The sequence below is a fragment of the Euprymna scolopes genome, chromosome 30 (assembly GCF_053919585.1).
Source record: "Euprymna scolopes isolate OS-2025 chromosome 30, ASM5391958v1, whole genome shotgun sequence".
NCBI classification, from domain to species: Eukaryota; Metazoa; Mollusca; class Cephalopoda; order Sepiida; family Sepiolidae; genus Euprymna; species Euprymna scolopes.
The window spans coordinates 88,490,793-88,512,445 of NC_136511.1; the positions used below are offsets into that span (position 1 = coordinate 88,490,793).

At 34.2% G+C, this 21,653-nt stretch overlaps 1 protein-coding gene across 4 annotated transcripts in view; it reads left to right on the top strand.

Moving 5' to 3' along the window:
- Positions 1-21,653, top strand: part of LOC145254609 (uncharacterized) — a 1,148,515-nt gene that overhangs the window by 543,443 nt on the left and 583,419 nt on the right. For all 4 annotated transcript variants that reach the window (XM_080113218.1, XM_080113220.1, XM_080113219.1 and 1 more), the window contains exon 3: positions 13,941-14,490. In XM_080113218.1, coding sequence (XP_079969344.1) covers positions 14,214-14,490 — 277 coding nt within the window. In that variant the 5' untranslated portion in view covers positions 13,941-14,213. The remainder of the gene's footprint in view (positions 1-13,940; positions 14,491-21,653) is intronic.

Genomic DNA, 21,653 nt, shown 5'->3' on the forward strand with positions numbered 1-21,653 from the left:
CACTTACTAAAATAATAACTTTGATATATTGTCTGGTCTGATTATTTCATTGCAAACACACTAATGCATTAAATAACATATGATCATTTTTCATAATTCTTGGATATGTTATTAATTTTGACAATTATTTTTCATAATTTAAACCATCCTTATCGCCCTCTCTTACTTACATAATTACTTTGATATATTTTTTGGGTTGATTATTGTATTATAAACACACACTCGATAAACTCACATTTAATCTTTGTTCATAATCCTGGATATGTTACTAATTTCGACAATAATTTTTATAATTAAAAATCCACATAATGCCTCTCCCTCCTACTTATATAATATATTTGATATATTATCTGGGCTTATTATATCGTTACAAACACACCAATCAAGTAACTCACATTTCTTCATTTTTCATAATTCTTGGATATGCTACTAATGTCGACAATAATTTTCATAACTTTAACCTACTATGTCGCTCCTCCTTACTTAAATAATAACTTTGATATATTGCCTGGGCATATTATTTCATTACAAACAAATCAATAAATTCTGGGTATTCTCGTAGTATATATGTTTCACCTATCTTATCAAATCCTAGGTGACGCCGCATATTCTGCTAATATATATCGTTCACCTATCTCATTCAATCCCGGGCGACGCTGGGTATTTTGCTACTATATGTTTTCCACCTATCTCATTCAATACAGGGCGATGCTTTCTGATAGTATATATTTGCACATCTTCAATCCAGGGACTGACTTCATGTCCGCCACCCCACTGTTGAAAATATACATTAAATAAAGTAATGTTTAAAACGTAAACTGTTTCAGCCATCTCCGGGACTAACTTTATATCCCTAACCCACTGCTAAAAATATACATGAAATAATGTAATGTCTAAATAGTAAACTGTTTCAGCCATTTCCGGGACCGACTTCTTATCTCCCATCCTACTGTTAAAAATATACATTAAATAAAGTAATGTCCAAAACGTAAATGGTTTCAGCCATTTCCGGAACCGACTCCATATTTTCCACCCCAATGTTAAAATTATGCATTAAATAAAGCAATGTGTAATGCATAAACGGTTTCACCCATTTTCGGGACTGATTTAATATCCCCCACCCCACTGTTAAAAATATACATGGAATAAAGTAATGTTTAAATCATAAACGGTTTGAGTAATTTCTGGGACTGTCTTCATATCCCGTAACCCACTGCTTAAAATATGCTTGAAATAAAGTAATGTTTAAATCGTAAACTCTTTCAGCAGCTTTTCGAAAGTAATACATAAAAAACATTAACATGGTTAGAGATTAGGCAACCATTGCTTCAGCATGAATTTCTGAGTGTACTATCAGTTTCAGCATTACAGTGACTTAAATTCCCCTTTTTTTGGTCTTGGTTAATGGAGAAGAAATCCTTCATTACTGATACAATTTTTATTTTTGTTATTGACCAGAGAGCCCATTTTGGGGAGTTGGTTTCCCCCTAAATTTTTAACCGACCTCATGTCCAATTCCGACCTTGTGGGGGGAGGCAAGTAAACAAAAAAAAAAAAAAAAAAATCAGAACGGACATTTTCTAGTGCATTTTATAATTAATCAGAAGTAACAGTTCTAGGTCATTTTGTAATTAAATCAGAAATAACTTTTTCCAGTTACTTTTTTAATATTAAAACTTTGTTACATTAAACATAGTGCCTATTCACAATGCCTCCCAACGGGACAGGTTTAGACACTAGGGTCGTTTTTTTAACGTGGAGAAAAAATTGTCTTCCTCTTTCACCGAGAGAGAAGAAATTGAAATGTAGCACCTGAAGAACAGACACTACACTTTGATCTTCCTTAGCCAAAAGGCCAAGAAAGACAAATCATTTTTATTAGCTTTGCTTCAACAGCGGCACCAATTTTTTTTTTTTTAGCAGTACTCGTTCCACGGTAATTGAAAACATGAATCCTCATACCAGCAAACACCTTCTCGTCAAATAAGCAAACAATTAAAATGAGGTTGTCCTTCAATAGAATAATCAGTGGAATATTAGTTCGGCTCAGAATATTAGTTCGAATCAAAGCAAACTTTTCTTGTTTACAAATATGGAGAACTACTTGAGATTATTACAAGAAAATTATGCCACTATTTTTTCTACACAATCTGATCATAATTGATGAGATTTGGTTAAAGAATTAAAAAGGTAGGTTTTTGGTTTTGGCAGATTATATGTCATCACTTGAAATAGATTTCATAAAATATATTTTTATTTCATTATAAAATTGAATGTCTGAATTTCTTAAAGGTGTTTTCATTATTTTCATTTTCAGTTTATTTGAACTTTTAATCACATCTTTATTGTTAATGTTGCTATAGATATTGATTGTTTGAATTTTTGTAAGATGAGTTTTGATTGTTATTATCATTCAAATTAATCTGACGGATCAAGTAAAGATTAGATACCCCGTAGCAGACGACAAAAATAGGCGAACAATTCAAGGGGTACCGGTTGTTCGACCTTGACATTGCCGTTAGTTGTTTCTAAACTTTGAACAGGTCAAATAGCAGACATATCCGAATGTTCGCGAGCAAGATTTTTTAAAAATATATTTACAAACCTTTTAAAGATTTAAAAGAACAAATATATATTTACAAAACATTTTCTTTAATATGAAATATTTACAAAACTTTTAAGGATAAAAAAAAACTTTTTTCTATTTACGCAAAACATTTTAATGTAAGTAATAAAACGAACGTACTTAAACAAATGGGTGTCTTTCTGAGTACGTTCTTTTTATATATTTACAGAACTTTTAATAAAACTATAATTATTGTTGTTATTATTATTATTATTATTATTATTATTACTATTATTATTATTATTATTATTATTATTATTATTATTATTATTATTAATATAAATAAATGGTAAATTTTTACGACGTGCCCCACTGCCCCAGCATATTATAAACACTCCAACCTCCCTATGTTAAGAACGGCTTTCGGAATAAACACCCCAACCTCAAAAGCCGTTCTTAACATGGGAAGGTTAAGCGGTGTTTATTCCGAAAGCCGTTCTTAACATGGGGTGGTGAGAGTGTTTATACTACGCTGGGGCAGGTCGTAAAATAATACCAAATAAATAAATAAATAAACCGAAGTTATAACTGAGAATTTCGGATGATGTCAATTAAAAAATACATAATTTAAAAACAAACTGAAATAAAATTATTATAACCAAATTTTTTATGGCAGAAACAAATATAAAATAACTGACTTGTTCGGATTTTTGTGATCAAGATTAATTTTTATGTACAGTGTGTGTGTGTGTGTGTGTGTGTATGTGTGTGTGTGTGTGTGTGTGTGTGTTTATCTTTCTTTGTGCATTTTTAATACAATTCAATATTTATTTAAAGTACCATGTATGTAGGTGGTCAGTGGAAGAGAAATCCTTCTAGACCGAGGCAATTTTTATGCACAATAAAGTCACAAGTATAAACAATCGAGATTTAAAAAAATATATTTTATTCACATATCTTTTATAACTTTCATTTTTATAAAGATGAAGTGTAGTATCACACGATACAAATCTTTTTATAATTTTTATTTTTATTTAAAAAAAAAAAAATTTTGCTATTTGCTTACTTCTCCATAAAGACAAATTAAGTGCAAGTAAGTTTAGCGTCCGAAAATTTCAGTTTCTAATGTTTTGCAATTAATATAGGTCATTCATCTTATTTTTTTTTTAATTTTTTATTATAATTATTATTATTAGTTTTATTAAAGTTCTGTAAATAGATTAAAAAAACGGACTCAGAAAGACACCCATTTAATTAAATATATTTTGTTACTTTTACGTTGGTTTTGTTACTTACACAAAAAGTTTTGTGTAAATAGAAAAAAGTTTTTTTTTTAATCCTTAAAAGTTTTGTAAATATTTAATATTAAAGAAAATGTTTTGTAAATATATATTTGTTCTTTTAAATCTTTACAAGTTTTGTAAATATATTTTAAAAAAATCTTGCTCGCGAACATTCGAATATGTCTGCTATTTGACCTGTTCACAAGTTTAGAAACAACTAACGGCAATGTCAAGGTCGAACAACCGGTACCCCTTGAATTTTTCGCCTATTTTTGTCGTCAGCTACGGAGTTTCTAATCTTTACTTGATCCAATCTGACTTTACTCTTATTTTAATCGCTATCTTGAAAATGTATAATGCTTGTCTGATTTGCATAATTTGTATTCAATAGGATATTGGGGTAGAATTAAGGATTGACATCAATCTTTAAAAGAGTGATATCAACACTTAATACTGTAAATAATCTGTTTGCAGAGATCTGGTACATGGACTTTTAAAATGCATTACCAATAATGATTGCGAAATGAAAACATTTCCTCTTTTATTTTGAATAAAAACAATTCAAACTTCTAAATCGTAGGAGAGAATATTGCTTTTTTTACAAGGAAGTCACCACTTATCAAGGCCTGAAGGCCACTCAGGGATAAGGGTTATTGTGTGTACAGTAATCAATGGGATAATATCATAGTAATCGTTAGTAATGGAGATCTGATAAAATGTCTTACTTAAGGGGCGGTTCATCAGGAACTTGTTTATGTTGGACTTGAAGACATCCAAGTTGTAGTCAGGTGGGAAACAGGCAAACGCAAGAGAGTTCCACAGGCGTGCACTTCTAAAAAAGAAGCTTTGTTCATGGAATCTACATTTTGATTTAGGCACAGACAAAGAGTGGGAAAATTACTGACAGTGGTTTCAGCTAGATGGGTGTTTCTCGTGAAAGATTTGCGAAGGGGGACCAGAGATTGGAGCTCAGACGAGCACTTCCAATGGAAATAACGATAAAACAACGACAGGCTCACAATGTCCCATCTGTGGGAGAGAGGTTGCAGGGAAAAGAAAAGGGCATCCCCCACTAGGCTACGAAGTCTATTTTGTACTCTGTCAAGGCAGGATAGGCTGTTTTTAGCAGCTCCTGCCCAGATGTGTTAGCAGTATTCCATCCTTGGACGTACTTGGCTTTTATATAGATAGAGAATTGCATCAGTAGTGAGATATCTACTGGAGCAGTAGAAGGATCCCACCATTTTTCCGGCGACCTTGGCAACAGATTTGATGTACGTGTTCCATTTCAGATCAGGAGTAAAGGTCAATCCCAGAAGCTTGTCAAAACATGGAGCCTCCCCAAGATGAGAGCCATCCATTCCTTTGATGCCAGATGGGGATCAGAGCGTTGATGATGTAAAGATAGAAGCTTGGTTTTAGATGCATTAAAAATAACTAGCCACCTCTTCCCCCATTGTACCATGCGCTCAATATCAGAGGAGACAGAATTAGAGAGAACTTTGTCATTTACGGCCTTTGATGTGTTGCCATAGTTGGTCGTGTCATCAGCATAGATGTCAACGAATGATTTAAGTATGTGTTTTGTGGAGATCATTGATGTAGATTAGGAAGAGAGTTGAGCCCAGGATGGAAGCTGTGAGCTTAATACTGTGAGCTTCTGATTTCTGCCCATCAACCCATTAATTATCTCATTTTTTTATGAATTATAATCATGCTAAAAAATACTCTAATTTTTCTTCATATCTTAATGAAACAGAATTCAATAATAATTTTCAAATGGATAAAAATATTTCATAAATGTTTATTTAATAAAAATATTCAAATGAAACAAAAGCTATAATTCATCCAATGAACATTTCGAAAGATTGGTAAAATCAATTTTAATCATTAGAAAACCTTAAAAATGGTTTTGTATTGACTGAAAACAATATTTTCATAAAGTTCTTATGGAACTATGTGCATAGAAAGATCAAAATAAGTTTTTCTTCTGAATATATCCAATGAGTTGTAGAAAATCCGGGAAAATGTTTTTTTTTTTTTTTTTCAAATTTTAATTAAAACTCATCAGTTAAGTCTTAGAAATATGAACGATTAATACTCTTTGAATTTTAATAAATGACATAACAATCGTATATACACTGAAATAAGGTAATATTTAAATTTAAACCCCTGAATATTTTTAAAAGTTAAAAATGATAATAATTTCTGTACATAATAGTTACAACACAAAGCATTAATTTATATAATAAAGAAACAATATTAGATATAAATTTTAATAGAATGAGAATTGCGAATATGTCGACAGTTTTTCTTTAATTTTAAGCATCACGTAAATTGAAGATGTTCGAATGAATGAAAATTTTTCATGCAAGAAAACTATCTCTTTATTTTGAATTTCTTTTGAATAAATATTTGGAAATTAAGAGATTATTTTCTTGAAATAGAGTTAAAAATTTAATTATTAATATAGATCTTAATAAATGATAATATAAATAGAACTTACCTCCAAAAACGCTGTGTTTTTCATGGCCTTGTGTATTTAATCCATAAGTGATTGTGTAAATCTAATGAAACACATTCAAATCCAGATTCGTTTAATAAGCTGTATGACATAAAGTAGGTTATACAGTTCAAATTGAACTTTCTGTTAATGGGATAAGTAATGTAAACAATTAGAGCTATTTTTTTGCAATATTATAATTTTCAGGTATATGAAAATCAGAATGTTATGATTTTCTTCGAATATGTATTTTCATCCAACTCCTGTGTCGAGGAAAGGAGTTTTTTTAAATTAAAATGTAAGTTTGAATAAATCCAATGAATCTTTGAAAAGCAACCAAAATTGTATACTTAAGATATCGATAGAGTATAAGAAATATTATCAATTGAACATTTCACTAAATTTAAATTACAAATGATTCAATGAAGAATCTGATATATTATTAAAATAACAATATTATTTCAATTCTAATCAATGAATATTTATAAAAACTAAATATATTTTTCTATCTTTTTATTAATACGTGTGTTAATCATTGTCTAAAAATTGATATCTGAAAGTGAAAAAATAATTGAATAACGTTTCATGAACATTTTTAAAATGTATGAAATCATAAACTTTTCTTAAAATTCAAATGACATCTTGAATATAAAATATTTTTTTAAATAAAAGAAAATGCCTTTTCCAAATATTATTAAGTAAAGATTTTTCAATGCTTAAAATGTTTTCTTAGCTTAGAATGTCAATCTAACAATATTTATAAATGCAGGCGATTTTCCCTCTTACACCTCACTAAATACAGACTTTACAATGCCGTAGAAAACTTTTTTATATTTAAAGAGATTTCCGAAAAGATCAAACTGTATTTAACTGTCTATCAACTAAAATTTTTAAATACTGAAAAAATGTGCCTTTTCAGATTAATAAAGATTCCTAAATTTAAGGAAATATTATTGTCTTCAATTTATATTTTTATGTGCCAGTTTAATGTTTTGAATTTCTCTTTAAAATTTTAATCATTAAATACAGACAAATAAAAGAAAAGTTTTTTTTTCTGTACATATTCCACAATGCAATTTTTTTAAATAAAAAATGAATATTTTTCTAGAAATCTCAATGAATGAACAGTGTACATGCAATGTTTTTATTTTAATTCTAAATCCTGGAGTTCCATACTCCAACTTTGCCTATTAGCCAGGCATAGAGATCGGATCACAGGGATTCGACAGAAACACTTAGTGGTCGATCTTGTTTCCTGACTAGGGCAATGAACGCCGTTTTCCCCACTCCCGACACATTCCATCCCTCTAAACTGGGCACTTGAGAGTGTGTGAATGCCATAATGTAGATTGGGTTGACCATCATCTGATGGGTTGAGGGTACCGGATTGACAGTTCCTGGCTGCTATTCCCGACTGGTAGTACAGGATCCCTAACTCTTTGGTAGCGCTTACAGAGGCTGCTCCATCAACAGTTGAATAATATCGGGATATTTGTAGTGGCATGTCGTGCATGGAAAGGGACCCTGCACTCATCACCAGTGGGCTTTCCTGAGGCCACAATCCTAGTAGATGGAAGGTCAACTGATAGTCTACTTGTGTTGCATGTCTGGTATTCTGCATAACTACTTGTTCAGCACCCTTTACCCAAACTGAAATTCTTAAAAAGAATGACAGTACAATCTAAAATTACGCTTAAACCAGGGCAAAACTCAATGAAAACCAAATTGCCTTCTCCCTTGAGGCTTGCATTTACGAACATCCGTGGGCTTAGAACTAATTTAAATGATGTTGAAGCATTTCTCCTAACAGACATCCCGGATATCTTAGCACTAAATGAGACTAACCTACACTCCTCTATCTCCTCTAACTACTTTAACATGCCCGGATATCTCCCACTCTGCCGTAAGGACTCTGACAGACATATGCACAGGCTTGGAGTCTATATTCGAAACACTCTCCCCTTGACTAGAGAAACAAAACTGGAATTGAACGATCAAGCCTATATGTGCTTTAGACTTAACATGTAATATAACATTCGCTAATTTTATTTACCCAGGACTGTACCCTAATAAACAAAGTCTCTGCCAGCATTAATGCAGCACTTTCCCTCGACACTAGCGCACAAGTGCATGTATTTGGGAACAGAAAACTGGCTTGGATTTTCTACTTACACAGACGCAGCTGGTAGTACACCATATAGCTTCTCTTTATCTCATTCCCTATCACAGAGGGTTACGTTTCCAACCCGTTTCCTAGACCAGCAAGAACAACACTTCTAGATCTTTTTCTGACAACAATTCCCAATGATTGTGTTACAAATGCTCACAGCTCACTTGGGAACGCTGATCATGCAGTCATAATGGTTGAAATTGCCCTAAACTCTCTAGAGACAAAACTGAAGAGCCATTGCTCAAAACAACGAGATATTATAAAAAGGCTGACGGGGAAGCCACCAGGGATCTCATCAGAGATGCCCCATGGCAAAATATCTTTTCACTCCCTACTGAACAGTGCTCAAATGAGACCACTGAATGGTTCAAAACGGCAATTGAAGCACATGTTCCCATGCAGAAATTTTATAGCAAGCCCCACTCTCCCCAATGGTTTACTTCTACTTGTGTAGCTGCCATTGTGCAAAGGCAGCATGCATACCACAGATTTAACCGATATAAGTCCAGTTCAAACATACAGAAGTATATAGGAGCCAGAAGTAACTGTAAGAAAGAAATAGCGACAGCTAAGAAATAATTTACTGAATCCACTAAAAAACACATTGAAGCACAGAAATTAGGAACCCGCGATTTCTGGAAAACCTACTTCAGTGTAGTAAATAATGGGCAATCAACAAATCCCCCACAATCCAACAATCATGAGATTGTTTGCCAAAAAGGCTAACATGCTTGCCAGTCGGTTTGCCTCCAACTCCACACTGGACCTTGCTAACTACCCCCTCCCTGACTTTCCTTTGCGGACAGACGCCATGCTAGACGATCTGAAAATCAGTACTTTTCAGGTGCATGTTATCATAAAAAATCTTGACACTTCAAAAGCATGTGTACCCGATCTCATCCCGTCTGTGCTATTAAAAAGGTGCTCCATCGAAGTAGCTCCAGTTATCTCCAAGCTTTACAAAAAAATGCCTCAGTGAATCTTGCTTTCCGGCCTGCTGGAAAACTGCTTCTTTGATACCAGTTTTCAAGAATTCTGGCCAAAAAACTAATCCAGTAAATTATCACCCCATTAGCCTCATCCCACTTTTTGCCAAAATATTTGAGTCCATAATTAACCAATCTTACAGATGCTAAACTTCTGACCGACCAACAATATGGATTTAGGCAGCCCGTTCCACAGCAGACATTCCAATTGTAATCTCTGAACGTATATACCATTCACGGGACAAAGCAGGGGAGGGTAGAGCGGTAGCTCTAGATATATCTAAGGCTTTTGAAGGTTTTCTCAGGAAAATCAGATCATCCGGTATCACTGGAAAAATAGTTAACATAATTAAATCCTTCATAGATAAGAGAAAAATCCAGATCGTCCTCAACAGTCGTACATCTAAACAATATGATATAAATGTGGGAGTGCCTCAAGGGTCTATCCTTGGACCTCTATTATTCCTAATATTCATAAATGACCTCCCTGACAAAATTGTCTGTGAGATGGGTAAATATGCTGATGACAACACGCTCTATAACTGACACGGCAGGAAAACTAATGAACACATATCTAAAGAAATGGCAGAAACACTAGAGAAAGACCTCCGATCCGTAGTGGAACGGGGACAAAAATGGATGGTCACCTTCAATGCTGCCAAGACTAAACTTGTTTCCTTCAATAATTACAAGAAACCATCTCTACCACCTATAGCAATAGCCAAAGACTCTTTATCTGAAAGTACATATTTTAAACTCCTCGGCCTAACGTTCACAGTAAACATGAGTTGGACCAATTACATTGAGAGCATTGCCAGTACCGCTACGAAGAAGGTAGGTTTTCTCTACCGTGCTAGGAAGCTACTAATGCCCGAAAGTATCCTGTACCACTATAAGGCCACCATTCACCCATGTATGGAGTATTGTTGTCATATTTGGGCTGGTGCATCTGCTACTAGTCTCTTGCTCCTAGATAAGGTTCAAAAGAGAGTCGCCAACCTGATAGGTCTTGAACTGTCATCTAAACTTCAACCTCTGCCCCATCGACGAAATGTAGCATCACTCTGCACGTTCTACAAGTACTTTGATGGTGAATGTTCCGACAAACTGCAAGCACTTGTTCCCCCTCGACATATATACCCCCGACAAACCCGACAAGCAGTTAAATCCCACCCCTTCACAGTAAAGATCCCTAGATGTAAGAGAGCCTTCTACTCCAGTAGTTTCTTCCCCAGAACCGCTAGACTTTGGAATTCTCTTCCGGGTTCCTGCTTCCCCAACTGTACTGACATGCAGAAGTTCAAGTGTAACATGAACCGACATCTTGCCCAACTCCCCACATAGTACCCCTGTAGCTTATGTCCTTGCCCCCTACATCAAAGTACCAATGTGCCTTGTTTGGGATGAAAATGTAATTAAAAAAAAAAGATTCCGTAACCATGAGGCAAATTCACTTTCATTTTGTGTTGCTCTAATATTTTGGCACGAACTATACTGAAGCCAAAGAGGAAAATTCTTAATGTAAATTTCAATTATTTCCTCACGACTTTCCCTTGATAATATGGGTAGGACTTGTCTGAAATCTCCACTCAAAATCATAATTTTTCCCCTAAAAGCATTATTATTATTGTTTATGAGTTTCCAAGTGTTATTATTTGCATCTAAAGCAAATAAAGGGGTCATAGATGCTTCATCTAATACAATCAGATCATAAATAATTTTCCAGCCCGATACCAATTTTTTTGTTGTTTCATTAAAATCAAATGTTTATTAGCCATTTGAGATAGTCCATTTTCAATCTAAGGGATTGTCTCGATGATAAAGGTCGAAGCGAATACAGAAAATAATATATAGATACTACTACTACTACTACTACTACTACTAATAATAATAATAATAATAATTGCGGTAATCACAGTGTGGATAAAGGGAGTTTGAAGAAATTCACAAGTCAAATTATTCATACACGGAGACAATAAGACAAACGTGATAGAAAATGTTGTCAGCGCTTTACACTATTATTATTATTATTATTATTATTATTATTATTATTAGTAGTAGTAATAACAATCCACAATTACTCAGTTTAATATCAAGAAATTTAAAAGATTAAAAATCTTACTTTACTTTTTTTAATTTAAATAGCCATATTAGTTTACCTATCGTAAGCTAGCCGTTGCCTTAATTTTATTAGGAGAGGTATAGCTCTTTTTACATGGGAGTCACCACTTACCAAGGCTTGAAGACTATTTGAGAATAAGATTTAATGAGTGTAAGTTCGTCAGTGTGACAATAGCGATGACTGGTCGTAATGGAAATTGGGTATAATTTACTTAAAGTGAGCAGCTTACCTAGAAATTATTTAGATGGACTTGAAAACGACAAGTTGTAGTCAGATAGAAGGTAGCCTCATGGCATTGAGTTCTGTAAGTAAACAGTTCTAGGAAAGAAAATTTGTTCATAAAATGTGTGTCTAGTTTTAGGCACAGATAGAGATTAGAGGAAATTGTTGACAGTGGTTGTAGATAAACGAGTGTTTGTTCAATACTTTGTGTTGCTTTACGATAGTGATCAGCAACTACTGATACATTGACTAATACACCAGTCGTCCGTGCAAAATTTTTTATTGGTCACACGAAAATTGTTGAATATTATTTCAATTTTATAAAGCACAACAAGTAACAAAACGTATTATGGAAAATATATACTTTGAAAACAACTTTTCGTCTTGTAGTGACGTCATTCGAGCTGAAAATCCATAAACTTATTTCAAACAAGCAAGAATCTAAACTGAAAATGAAATGTGTGATACTTTTGCATGTATTTAACTTAAATGATTACGCTACAAGTTTGTTATATTTAATAGTTCATGCCATATTGATAACATACAAGTATTTGGACTATTATCATATTTAAAACTTTTTCTAAATTCATATTAGAAGTTTATCAAATTAAAAATAATGCATTCAATGAACAATGGAGTTCAGAAGGGTTTTTCAGTATAAAAGAAAGTTGTCCGTCTGCCGCGTTTACTTTATTATTTATGCTACCGGCCAAACCTGGTAGTGATATTGTATATGAATCAAATATAAAATATAATGGAAATGACTGGTCTCTCTAGGAATTCGAGGGAGAGTATTTGTAAAGAAAAAAATTGTAATTAAACTATTTCAGTTAACTATAAACAAACTAGATTGTTATATTTCTCATTTTTTTAACACGAGGAATGATAATTCGTATCATTTGAATTATTCAAACTACTGTTATCATCTTGGTTGCTATTATCGAAATATTTTGGTCAATGTACACTCCAACTGACCTTGAGAGGTAACTTTTAGAACTAGGAAATCTTTATGCCGCACTCAGAAATCTGTGTAGAATTTCAGATTGAAACCTTCATTTAATCTATGGAAATAGATTATTTTAGCTCTGTCGGCCAATTTTCATTTTTTCTTAGAATCGCTTAGTTTAACTTTCAAAAGTCATTTAGAACTAATTATTGTTCAATGCTATTATATGTTATGCAACGTTTCCATGTAGACAAATTTTAAATCATTTTATTTTTAGCTAATATCGCCTGTGATACGACGGATAATGGTATTGAGTAAGTTACAGTCCTCTTGAGGTTGAAGATTCAATCTCCACTACAGACGATTCTAACACAGTAAAAAAAATTTAGACATTTCTATCCAGTCGTGATTGATGAAACGAAAACAATCCATCTCTGTGGATTAAATAAGAGGTTAAGTTTGAAATTCTATATAAATTTCTGATTTTAATATGTAAGACAGTTGGATGCAGTACCATAAATGTAATACGAATGGGTGGTACACACACGAGCAAGTACGATGTGCACTAACCTTAAGTTCCTGTGGTTACACTTTTACTTCATATAGTGTTGGACCCCTGAAAATGTAACCAGACACTCATTGGTCACTAGAAATTACCGCCCTGATGCATAGATCGCACGAAACGTGCATAACCCTTAATTCATGTAGTAATACCTTTTAACACGTTGACTTTCCCCTTGTTGTCAGGTGTTGTGGTTGATTTTTTTTTCGTAGGGTAATCTGAATTCTTTGATCAAGTGTCAAATACCAACACCCCGTGTATTCCAGCAAAATAGTTTGATGTCCCTCTGGATTCGAAATAGTGTTACAGATATAAGGATTGTCAAAAGAAGGTCGGAATTTATATCGACCAAAACGTTTTAAATATAACATCTAAGATGGGAATAGTAATCCAAATAACTCTGTTATTGCAGACTAGTTATGCCTATATGTAGACAAACACCCATAAATGTGTGCATTATAGAAATAGGATCACTACGCCTTGTCACCTTCTGTCGCGTTAAAAGAATAATTGTATTTCTTTTTTGAATATTTATTATTATATGTTGCAAATAATGTTTTCTCTATGTCTGTTTTTGTAGGTGACTACGGACTTCCAAGGAAACATGGCGCTATTTCTATAAATGATTGTTCTTCGATCTAGACAGATTTAGCGGTTCACAAAGAAACCATTACAAGCCTCAATTTTCAATCAATCAATCAATCAATCAATCAAATTTTAGTTATCGATGATCTACAACAGGTGTTAACCTGAGTTACACAGTGCACGTCGTTGATTTTGACACCAACTGCATAGTTAAAAGTAAATCTCTTTTAATCTGCAACAAATAACACCACAGCGCATCAATAGCAGAATGGGTTCTTGTGCTAGCAAGGCCCCTACTGATAAAGTGATTTTGCCCAAGAACAATTCATGTCAAAGCAGTTTGATCGACAGTCCTGACAAAGAGTCAGACTCAATAATAAGTGACCACCAGGAAAAGACGTGTTTAAATTGTTATCGTATACACCGGTCAGATTTCCGATGTCGATCATACAGTCGGATCAAAACAAACGACCAAGCACCCGTGTCACAGGGGACACAAACTGACGCACCACCTCCAAACAGAAAGAGTCGCCATCGAAATGAAGGTAAGTGTCAAAATACTAACGTCATTTACATTCTTGCTTTAATCAAATGAATTTAAAAAAAAAAATTTTGCAACGTTATGTTGTTGCTGCCCCTAATGATGATTGCGATTTAGATAACAGAATTTATACAAAAAAATAAAATCAAATTAAATCTGGCAAAGGTGATGTGACTATATATCCAGAAAATTTCTATTTCAAACGGCAATCAAAAGTTTAAATGAAGAATCCAGTTAAAACGCGTAGTCTCTCTGATGTTATGTTCTCGTTGCTGCTGCTGATGCTATTTAGGTAACAGAATTTATACAAAAAATAAAATTAAAAAGTGTAAGAAAATACGTTTATTACGTTTATAAAGTATTGGCATTATAATATTGCACCTATTAATATTATTATTATATTTATATTATTATTATTATTATTATTATTATTATTATTATTATTATTATTATTATTATTAATATTATTATTTACTCACTAGGAGTAGTCACACAGACTATCATCAATGATTTATCTTAGACAACAACTTGTGGTGTTCTCTGGAGTCTGAGTGACAACAAGTCTCCCCAGATTTCCAGTACGCTCCATCTCTTTTGATAACCGTTTGCAAAAGAATTTGCGTTATCGCAACAGCCGCTTACTATTGATTTATCATTGGCATCAATTATTGGTCTTCACTTGAATTTGGGGTGGTAATAAGCCCCTCCAAGGTCGAGGAACTGTGAATTTTCAAACTAGTGGACAGATGTGGAAAGAAGAGTACTTTGGGAATGCTTTGTGAGAAGTGGGAGCACGGAATCAGATTGATAGATGCTGCAAGTGAAGACGATGTGGGGGGTCTAGAGGAGGGGGTGCTAAGAGTGTGACAAATTTGTTATCTCAGTTAAAACAAATTGAAAATAATCTACTTTCAGTGATGCTGAGAGATGAGATTGTAGGGATGAAATGAATAGAGAAAGTAAATGTAATGATATTTAACTCTGATGAGAGGATTGGGCTTGCAGAAGTGCCGAACAGGAATGTAGGTGATAGTGTGATTAAGGTGTCTGAGGAGAAATGGAATGCTATGATTAGTAGAAGTGACAATGAGATGTTTGAAGGATTCGAGGCAGACGAGATCAAGTGCCAGTAGAAAGAGAAGATGTATGGAGAAGTGGTGATGAAGCTTTGACTTTGGTTAAGAAAGAAGTTAAGAGAGATCTTCTTTGGTAGCAAGATCATAGATATTCAAAATATGAAGAGTATTAAAAGGCGGGAGGTGAGAGACAAGGTGAAAAAAGTCCAAGGCATAATTTACAAAATCCTGAGAGAGAACATATTTATTATGGAACCGAACACGTTTCTATACACGGCGTCATACATTGTTACAGATCGTCTTTACTTGATGCAAACGAAAAACATAAAAAAGAAGGAGAGAAGGCCATACTGGGAGAAGCGGCCTGAGGAAACTATTAAATGGTGGCAAAAATATATTGGCAGAATTGAAGAGCTAAGAAAGAGACTTAAATTAGGACAGAAATGCAAGGACAAGCTTGAAAGGAAGTATAGTTTGACGGAAAACGAGGTAATGGCGGATCTAGTAATGTTGAAAAGAAGGTCCGTTATGGTGGTATGAAAATTAGGAACTTTGTTGGGAAGGGTGTTGCATTTTGTCAGAAAAATCTTTTCCAGAATAATCAATCTCAGCTATAAACAAAATTAAGTGGTAGCAAGGATGCTGAATGTAACAATACTCCAAATGCAGATGGGGTTAGAGAATTCTGAAATAGGATTTGATTTAGCAGCATAATAATAAAGCTAGCTAGTTGGAAGATGCCAGAGCAATGTTCTCAGAAATGCAGCAGATTGAGAACGTTGAGATAACCATTGACGATTTGAAGGCTGATATTCGAAGGATGACAAACTGGAAGAAACCTGTTCCAGATGGAGTGAGGGAATTCTGGTTAAAGCAGTTCCAATGCCTTTATTCCCCAATAGTTGCTGCCCTGAAAGGGATGGTTGACTTGGAGACGTTCCTGATTGGCTTGTTAGGGAAAAGACGATATTGATTTGGAAGGAGCCTGTGAAAGAAAAAATTCTCAGCAATTACAGACCAATCGCATGTCTACCACTAATGTGGAAACTGTTAGCCCTGTCGGCAAAGATGCAGGTTATCTTTGGAGCAATTATGTTCTCCCTGATGAAGAGAAAGGATGCTGGCACGGATCGAGGGATACCAAGAATTAACTAATATTTGATAAGGCAGTAATGCAAGATGCAAAACGGAAGAGGAATTTGAGTGTAGCATAGATTGATTACAGGTCGGCGTACAACATTGTCACTCATGGATCCATGAAATGCTGTCAATGTTGAAAGTTGCTGGAAATGTCATAGGACTTTTTGATACAAGTATGGTTCAATAGGAAATGGTTTTGATGGCGAACAATGAGATGGTTTGGGAGGTTGGCATTAAACAGGGTATATTTCCAAGTAGTTCATTATTTCCTCTTTTTGTAATGGTAATGGTGCAATTGAGCATCTTCTTGAAGATTGAAAAGCTGGTGTATAGGTTTGGGACTGTTATCTGATCCCTCGACCCAATGCTAATCATAGATGATTTGAAGATATTTGGTAGGAATGAGAAGAAAATGGGGACAATGGTGGAGCTCGTCCGGACATACTCTAAAAACATAGATGAAATTTGATAGAAAAAGAGAAAAAGAAATATGGCAATTATGTTCAGGTGGCCTTGGAGAAAGAAGTATGCATAGGGTTAAAATCCAAGTAATCTCAGTGTAGGTGTAGTATCAAGTCGTCTTGAAGGATATCTAAAAAACTATGCATAATTGATGTGTTGAGCGGCCTTAAGAACTTTACTATTGTATCCTTAAAAACTCTTGATCTTTGAATCTACGCTGGGATCCGGAAGTGAGGGAGAGTTTTCCGAGAATGAATTCCATCTCTTTTCAGTGATACGTTATTAAACGAAATCAGGAGTTCTTTGACGTTAAAAAGGGTATCAGGCAGGGATGTGTGATGTCAGCGGTTCTTTTTAACCTGACCATCGATTGGGTTATAAGGACAACAGAGGACTCCTCAAGGGGGATAGATGAAGTCTTTTCTGTACTCTTGAAGATCTGGATTTTGCCGACGACCTGGTACTACTGTACCATACATACCAATATATGCAAGAGAAAAACAAGCAGGTTGCAGGCATTTGGGCAGCCGGTTGGACTCAATATTAGTACCAAGAAGACAAACAATTACACTAAATGTGAAAATACCAACTTTAGTTCAGATGAATGGAAAGGACTTGCACCAGGCAAACCGCTTCACCTACTTAGGTAGCATCATCTGAGAGCGACACAAGGGAGGACATACAAAGCAGGCTGAGCAAGGCAAGGGGCGTGTTTAGGAGAATGAGCAACATCTGGAGATCTGTGCAATACAACACCAACACCAAGCTCAAACTCTATCAGAACTACATAGTATTAACACTCCTATATGGATCGGAATGCTGGAGAACGATGGAAGCAGATTTCATCAAGCTTCGATCCTTTCACACCACCTGCCTTCGATGAATACTGAGGAGATTCTGGCCTGAGAAGATCTCCAACGAAGATATACTAACGATATGCCATCAAGAAGATATGGGCCTAATCATCAGAAAATGGCAATGGATGTGGATCGGGCACGTTCTCTAGAAAGACCCACAATCAATCACAAGAACAGCACTGCACTGAACCCCAGATGGCAAACGGAAGAGAGGAAGGGCCAGAGAAACTTGGAGAAGAACGGCGAAAAGGGAGAGGAAAGCTATGTAGGGTGGCTCAGGCTAAGCAGAGGTGGAGGGGCTTTGTTGCTGGCCAACACACTATGCAGTGTAATAGTTGATGATGATGTGAGCCGGAAATGAGGGAGAGTTTTCCGAGAATTAATTCCATCTCTTTTTAGCGAGACGTTATTAAACAAAATCAGGATGATCGTTATTATTTCTGTTGTCACATTTTGTGTCTGGCTGTAGTTATTGCCGATTTTATGCTGATAGACAGATCATAACATATGACCAGACAATATCTTTTCTCAGCCTTCCAAGACTTTCCCCAAGATTCTGGCAGTTCGCAACAAGGCATTCTTCTGAAATACTTCAACGTTGCAATGGATCCTAATTTTCTTAATCCACTTGTCAAATCCTTTTGTCACATGCCACACGGCTCCAATCGCAATCGGTACAGCTCCTACCTTCTTCAACTTTCATCTTATCTTCCTTTTCAAGTTTTGATACTTTTCGACCTTCTTTTCTTTTTCCTCCACATTTACACTAGCTAGTACTGCTATATCAATAATTATTGCCTTGTGTTTTTTCTAACAAGACTAAATCTCATCTCCTTGCTTTAATCACGTTATCACATTGGATATTTATGTTCCACAATAATTTCACATTATCACTCTCCACCACCACTTCTGGAACATTTTTCTATCATTTGCCACTGCATTCTAACCTCATCTTTTGGCCTATATTCGAAGGGACATTATTTTGCAATATTGTCATGCTGTCTCAGCCCTCACTAGACAGGTTGCACTGCCATTGTACACTATCACTCTGTGTACACATACTTAGTAAACTATTCCATTGTTCGTCAGTTGTAATGCTGTTCTGGTTTATTACATTTATGTCAAAAGAGGAGTTACGTCCCTATTTGCCTTCATTTACAAGAATAAATGAAACATACAATCCGTTTTATATAAACTTGCCTATTTTCCAGATTTCATTAGATTTGCCGAGTAGATTTTAAATTCAAGGAATTTTAGATTCAGGTAAACCCTCCTTTCAATCTCTAAAAAGAAATGAAAAGAAATTCATTAAACTCTCAATGCCATATATTATTAATATTTTGAATTTTATAGCTTTTTAATCGACGGATATATTTTAAATATATTTTAAAGTGTGGACATTTTGTCCCTTTTATCACTCAAAATTAAAAATAGTGTTCGGAAATCATTTATAGTACACTCCTTAAAACTTTTATTTATCTTTCAAATTTCATATTCTATTGATGTCCAGACAAATTCCCTGATAGGCACGCAGACGTTTATTTTTATTATATACTAGCTGTTTATTTTCTAGCATCAAAATAGTCTTTTTAAATATCTTTCTGAAATTGTTAGCTTTCTAATTTTCAGTATTTTAATACATAAGGAGTAGCAAAGAAATGTGACATAGAAACATTGAATTGCATCAAGTAATTTATGAATTGTTTGAGGAAACCAAAATGCATTCTACTCTTAAATGATTTGTTTATGTAAATGACCTCAAACTGCCCACTTAATAACATTATTATTCATGTGTTAAAAAGAAGGCAACCTTCTGAACACTACTTAGAAGCAGTATATTACAAAATATCTAATGCATTTCAGTATTTTAAAAAATATTTTTTATACTGATTTTGGTGAAGTGATCGATTATAGAATAACAGATAACAAAATTACTGGAACATTACTAACGAACATGTCACTGAAATGATACCGTTAATTAGTGTAAGATTATATAAACAGATTGTAGGTTTTACATCACATTAAAATTTAAACTCTAAAAATATATAAGCTTTAACTTTTAAACATTCCTTTTTAAAGTTCGTTATTCTTTGTTGTTACAATGTCGCTAGGTTACGCTTATCTCGGCATTGTTTACAGTCGTCATAGACTTCTTCTTGCCACTGGATTTAAACAGTGCCGATTCAGTAGAGGTTTGGTTGAAGATTGCGCAACCCTTGCCTCACAATTACATGCTTAGCTGCCCCTACAAGGGATATCCTTTGTACTTTGAGACTGGACAGTCAGGTTACCGTTTAATTGTGTTCGGATAAAGGAGAGTAAATTAATTTTTATTTGTCATTCTGTAATTCCTGTATTTTAGTAAGCGAGATTAAGAAACATAGCGACAATTTAAATGCAAAAAAGATGTGTATTATCCCATGGAAACGTGCATAGAAAGATTATGTGAATTATTTTGCATGAAAATGAAGAGTATTATACTTGGACTTTTGTATTGAAATAGGAAATAATAACAATGCTTTAAAAGTTGCATCTTATATTTGCTAAGATGCTATCGTTATATTCTCAAAATAGATATGTGACAGAAATCAACAAGTGAATTGAAATGTGTGTACTTTTTTTTACCAAAGCCATAAAGCACGAGTGTGCCATCGAGGCAGTTTCAGGTCGTACATATTTTATTAATCAATTAATGGTATCTTGGCATGTATGACATGTTATAAAAATGGCAAAGCAAATTATTAGTATGATTCGCTTTGTAAGGTCAGGCTGAGCAAAAGAGCAAATATAAATAACAAAGTAGAAAAACAGGAATAATGGATTGTGTGTCCAAGACAAACATAATATGCGATGTACTATTTAACATTACTGAGCATCGAACATTGAATTTTGAAATTGAAAGTTCTCATAATGTGTGATCTATAGATTGTTGCTTATAACTTACATATTAGGTTATTTATTTTTCACATGTATTTTTATTTAAAATAATTCCATTCTAGTAAAAAAGCGACTGGATTGTATTCGGAGAGATTTGATATACTTTTATATTCTAACATAACCATTTCAAGTATTTAATAACGATAAAGAGGAATAGACAAGTATTTCTGGTACTGTTAGGAGGGGAGAAAGAGCCGGAGACCATGGATGAGTGAAAAGCATAAGATTGTACTGTAATGGGGCGTTGACATGCGTTATGATGATTCGTGTTGGATTAAAACTTTAGTAAACTTGGTGACATCTCATGCTTTTTGAATACGTTCAAGGTCATTAAATGTGAGCTAGAAAATTGCGATGAAGATGTGGATGCAATAGCTAGTATGATGGATCATACCAGGGATCTGCTTAATGGAACTTTATGGGAGTCTGAAAAAAGGTGTGAAAAAATCAAGTCAAAGCAATGGGAACTGTTTTCAGGTGCTGTATGGGGATAGTCGCTGCAGAAATGCCATGCATGTGGCAGCATGATTCAACTTCATGTCAAGCCTCTGAGGTGCGATTGAGTAAAGAAACCAATCTACAACATCAAAGATAACCTGATTGGCAAGATAAAACTGGTATTAAAGCGTTTCATGGAGATCACGTGATGCAGCAGAAACTGAATGGGTCTTTCTGAATGAGTTGTATAATGCAAA